General features: G+C 33.3%; 1 protein-coding gene across 2 annotated transcripts; it reads left to right on the top strand.

Annotated features, from left to right (window-relative positions):
• The first annotated feature begins 759 nt into the window (after positions 1–759).
• On the top strand, positions 760–5325 carry LOC100800254 (cell number regulator 6). 2 transcript variants are annotated; one of them, XM_003522796.5, is made up of 5 exons: positions 760–972; positions 1100–1207; positions 2543–2657; positions 2962–3230; positions 4897–5325. In XM_003522796.5, the coding sequence occupies exons 2-5, from the start codon at positions 1103–1105 to the stop codon at positions 5125–5127; spliced, it is 720 nt and encodes a 239-aa protein (XP_003522844.1). In that variant the 5' UTR covers positions 760–972; positions 1100–1102; the 3' UTR covers positions 5128–5325. The 2 variants fall into 2 exon arrangements, with proteins under 2 accessions (XP_003522844.1, XP_040870529.1); XM_041014595.1 differs by having other exon boundaries at positions 770–972; positions 2971–3230.
• The last annotated feature ends 398 nt before the right edge of the window (positions 5326–5723 follow it).

Genomic DNA, 5723 nt, shown 5'->3' with positions numbered 1-5723 from the left:
AAAGAAGAAGAAAGGAGGTGAAGAAGGAGAAGATTTGCATGAAAATAAAGGTTGAAAGTTATAAATGAAGGGCTATAAATGAAAGCTTGTAAATGGAAACAGTAAAATAAATCTATAATGTAAAGAGATAAAAGGTAGAAAGACAAAATTTTGAGTAAAATAGACCTCCCTCTCATTCAATTAACATTAATATTAGCCGAATCATTTCATTCGACTAACATTGTAGATAATCGTATTGACCTTGTCTATGTTTTGTTAACCTTTTGTTTGACTAACATTGATAAGCCATCAATTCCATATCCAATCATACCAGCCTTTACCTCATTCAACTGACATAAAAGTTAGTCAAATTCCACCTTAGCCGGCAACCATTCTACTAAATCCTCAACAGCTGAATTTTGCAGCAAAATTTTGGATGTTTTAACATTATGATTTGCTAATTTAATAAATTTATTGTTAATAATATTATGTAATAGTTTACAAAATGAGATTTTAATACTTTTTTCATACATAATACATTTATAATCTATCCATTAAGTATGATGTCAGGTTCAAGTCTAATGAATGAAAAAATGGGATTGAAAAAAAGAAACTCTACCAAAAGTGTCTAGTTCTTCAACATAAATTAATTATAGACAAAATCAATGAATATTTTGTACCAATAAAAATAACATGATAATAAAATCAAATCTAACACATGTCGTCATGAACCATGAATAAGTCAATAAGACAAGAAAATCAATAAATTACACTCAGTTCTGAATAGCCTTAACCTTAAACGACCCAAAATAAAAATATTAACCCATCATGAAACTTGAAAGATCGTGAACACCACCACATTCATAGGAGTAGTCATGACTTGAGTTCTCATTTTCCGTTCCCCGCGACACTCGACACACTAAATAAATAACATAACATAAAATACTATACACCCCTTTCTTGGTGTTCGTTTCTCATCACTTCGTAACCAAGGTTGGTTATTATTCTCATTCCTCCCAATTTATTTCCTTAGATCTTAAACTGTGCAGTTACGCATTTTCCTCTGATTCATCGTTCTTTGTGGGTTTGGTTTGGTTTGGTTTGTATCTTGCGAGATCAGATCATGGAGGAAAGGAAGCAATCGCGTTACGTGAAGCTGACTAAGGACAATGTTTCTATGGAAGATATCACGCCTGGTGAACTCAATCAGCCAATTGAGGTTCCTCAGGTTTCGATTCCATTCATACCCATCTTGCTTCTTTTTTTTTTTGAATTTTCAATCAAGAATGATGATTTTTTATTTGGATGATGGATTCATTCATGCCCATCTTGCTTTCTTTTTTTTTGTTTTTTTTTTTCTTGAATTTCATTGATGAATGATGATTGTCTGACTTTTAGAATAGCCAACATCATGGTTTTAAATAGTGATCACCGTCGTGGTTTTGTCGAATTCTTTGACACTGGAAGAAATTGCAGGTAAATGTGACTAATGTTGCTGCAATTGTGGCCTCATATAGTCCAAAAACCTTGATGTTGCAGCCGAAATCACGGTTGCAGACTGTTTTCTTTGGATGCTGGATTGTTTGTCTGTTTTCTTTAATATGTGGCATTACTGCTTTAAATTGTGATCGTGATCCTTAGTATTGGGGGAAATTTTAGACAAATGCGGGCCGATGCAGTCACAGTTGTTGTTGTAGAGACCCCAGAAACCTGGATGTTGCGGCCGAAATTGCAGTAGCAAACTATTTTTTAAATCTCCCAATAGAGATATTCATGAGGATACCTTGTTCATGGGTTTTTTAGGTGCAATCTGAATCTAGTTGTACTTGTTCATGAATTCTAGTTGTGTAAGTGAAGAAAGCGACAGAGTGGCATCCAATGTTGTTTGTGTTTGCATTTGTGGAGATGGAGACATGGAATGAGTATTTGGGTGGCAAGATCAGTTGTGGATTGCTTGGTTGAAACTTGAAAATGTTTTATAATGAGTTAACATTCTCTTCACCCATAATGTTGCAATGTCGTGTTAGTTCATTAAATGTCAGTAACAAGGTGGAAATGTGAAGTCTGAAGTAAATTGTCATACAGTTTGTCTTGATTATATCTAAAATAAGGACTGTATATCGGTTTGAAGTTCAAAAATTTTACAATTTCAAGCATGGGTGAGTATTCCTTTTCCATCATATCCTTTTCAATCCCCCTCATCCCTCTCCTGAACAAACTCTAATACTTTATAGATAGTACTTTACAGAAATTAGTTGTAGTATTTTCATTTTGTCATAAATTTTTTTCAAATCGAATAGTTCTTGATTTGTGCAAGAAAGAAATTCAGAAATGAAACAACTAAGCCTTATTTTACATGGTGAGGTTGGTCTCAATCTCAAGCCTAGAGGGAAAGGGTTGTGTTTGGAAGTTGGCAGCCAATGTGCAACCTTGTCAAATCTTTTGTAACATTGCATGAGAAAATAAAATGAAAATTTGAATAGATTTTGCTTGTTCTCTGTTTGGTGAGTTTTAATATAAGTTAGTAGACAGCTATTTGCTTATGGTTTTTAATTCTTTGCAGTTGGCTGTTCACAAGTGCATGGAATGTGGGCAGCCATTACCTGAAAGCTATACACCTCCTGCTGATGAACCTTGGATGACTGGGATCTTTGGATGCACTGAAGATAGGGAAAATTGTAAGTTAATGCATGACCAAGCTGTCAAATTTTGTTATAGTCAGGACGATGTCTGTTATCTATATATTGGACTAGTCAAATCATCTTGATAGTGAGATTAAAATAATCTAATGTCATATGATTCCCTTGACCATTAATCCTTACTATGAAAATCACTTCATTTTTAATATGTTAAATTATGGGTGAACTTGCTAAGCACTAGAATATGAAGGAATTATTTGAATGACTATATTAGAAGTATTCTCAGTTGGAATGATTAAGCAGAAAATTGCTTGGTTTCTATACTATTTCACCTTAATGGCAGGCTTGACAGGGCTGTTTTGTCCTTGTGTATTATTTGGGCGCAATGTAGAAACCTTGCATGAAGAAACTCCTTGGACTGGACCATGCATTTGTCATGCCATTTTTGTAGAGGGTGGCATTGCTCTGGCAACTGCAACTGCAATCTTTAATGGTTTCATTGTCCCAGGGACATCATTTCTCATTTTTGAGGGCTTATTTTTTACTTGGTGGATGTGTGGAATTTATACTGGTCAGGTTCGACAAAACTTACAGAAGAAGTATCACTTGGAGGTATGTGTTGAATATCTTTTCCACTTGGACTAGTAAACTTTATGGATGGCATAGTATATATCAAATATTCATCTGCTGAGAAATAATGCTTCTGCTTATTACAGATGTGTAATGTAGATTTCATTATGTTAAAAAAGAAAACCTTTCTGTAGGAATCTGTTCTATTACCAAACCTTGCCTGAATGAACAAAATTATATGATAACATAATAAGACCTTTTTTACTGGAACAGTGAATTGCATATTCTGAACAACTTTGAATGAAAGAGAAATGAAGCTATACTTGATGCTCTGTAATCTAACAATGAAAACCTGATAAATGCATGTATGGACATGATTCTAGTGTTATTCTTGATGAATTGAAACACGAACTTTCAGCAAGTCTGGCATCAAATGTCAACAATTTTAAACCAACCATGCAGTTTGAAAAATGTTTTCTTACAAGGTAAATTTTTAGTGATTGGAAAACTACAACCATTATTGTTACTCTTTTTATTATGGTTATAAACTTAAATTTACACACCAGACTACTAGTCTGGTAACGAGAAAAAGAACACTAGAGTGTTGTCCTTATTATTAGGAAAGGACCTTTAGCCTTAAGCAATAGTACACAATAAATATTCCGTTAAAACTTATCAAATTTACTTAAACTTTGATGTTGCTGTCTCTTTTTCAATACCAATACAGAAGAGAGGGAAAAGAATAGCTATTGCTATCATTGTTTCAATGTAGTAAACGGAAAGGCACCCTTAAAATGGCAAGTGGCTTAATGACTTGGGGCAAAAGTGCATGCTAAGCATTTCAATACACAATGACATCAATTTCTTGAAGAAAAAAAACGACATTAGTATTAGAAAAAGAAAATAGAAATATATTTGAATACTTTTCATTGTTTTTTTGTAAAATATACTACTTTTAAACATTTCATTCTTATTATAAATAAAAGAATATGATGTTCGATTTATGAAATCCTAAGCTGCTTGCTGGCTGCTGCTGCTAAAAGTTGCAAAAACCAACAACTGTTATTCTTTTAACTTTCAGGCCATGTTACTTTCTTTAGTGTCTCATTCACCAAGTTAGATGACTGGGTTTTTCAGTTTCACTAATACTGATGTGATGTTAGAGATGTGCCTTGCCTTAGCCAGAGGCAGGCACCTTGCCTTGCTTTGGTGCTTTTGTCTACACTGCATTGTTTTTCATCTCATTTTTTCTCTTGTCTAGTATCACTGACTGTTTCCTTTTTTATTTATTTATTTAATATACAATCCTTAATACACTCTAACTGGATAGAGAATTTAATAATCCACATCATTTTGTGAGAACAGGACCATATATTATTTTCTAGAGGCTTAATGGCTGCTTTATAATTTCATGGAGTGATCAAATTCTGATATGTGCAAAGCTTTTGTTTTAACTTGTGTTACCACTTACCAGCAATATGTAGTGTATGTTTGGAAAAGATTAATTCTGGGCAAATAATCATTTTTTTCCTAAATATCTTTAAGCTGGCACAAAAAAAGAAGCATTTTTTTTCCTCCAAAACAAGTTAAACCAAACACACAAGTAACATTTTAATTTTTTTTTCTCCTTTAGCTTTTATGGTTTTCCCAGCAAATAAACCTTGTTTTGCTTTTAAGATTTTCTCATTTATTCTTTTGATGACTGCAGAACTCACCATGTGATCCATGTTGTGTGCACTGCTGCATGCACTGGTGTGCCTTGTGTCAAGAGCACAGGGAGATGAAAGGAAGGCTTTCTGACAGCTTTTTCCCTGAGACAACCATTGTAAATGCTCCTCCCATTCAAGAGATGAAGTCTACTGATGACAAGGAACACTCTGAAACCTCTTCTTCTGCTAATAGCAAGGAGCATACTGGTTTGGAGTTACAGGTTGTATAGGGCATTACCTTTGTCAATATTGAAAAGAATTGCATATATTTCCGAATTTTGCTTGATAGAGAATAACTTTCTTCGACCTGAGTTCCCTGTGTTATTACATTGGACATGTAGATCAAACATAGAAAATTCTTCTGCTTTCAGGTGCCAACTTAAATTGAATTGATATCTATTTTTTTAGAATATTAATGGCTTCTTCAATTCGCTGACTCCACCTATTATTTTTTTGGTATTTTCATTTTGTTTGAAAATGAGCATGTAAATTTATTTATTTAGTTTTTCAACATAAATTTATTGAAAGATGATGCTCTATTCACAAATCCAATGGTTTTTGCCTGATTTTCTTGCGGAATGCATGTAAACTTTGGGAATGGATCCTCACCATTTCTTTTTTCCTCTATTTCATAAACTTTTGAAAAAAATAAATGAAATGAAAATGATATACACTATATAGAGAGTGACATTTATTTTTTCAAAAACTTGGTAATGGAAGAAATGAAGAGAAAATAAAATGGAGAAGATCTTTACTCATAAACTTTAGGGCCTTAAACTAGAGTAGATGACAATCCTTCGTTAAACATGGAATAAAGTTATGCACT

Source organism: Glycine max, chromosome 4 (assembly GCF_000004515.6).
Source record: "Glycine max cultivar Williams 82 chromosome 4, Glycine_max_v4.0, whole genome shotgun sequence".
NCBI lineage: Eukaryota > Viridiplantae > Streptophyta > Magnoliopsida > Fabales > Fabaceae > Glycine > Glycine max.
This window is presented reverse-complemented; position numbering and strand designations above follow the sequence as displayed.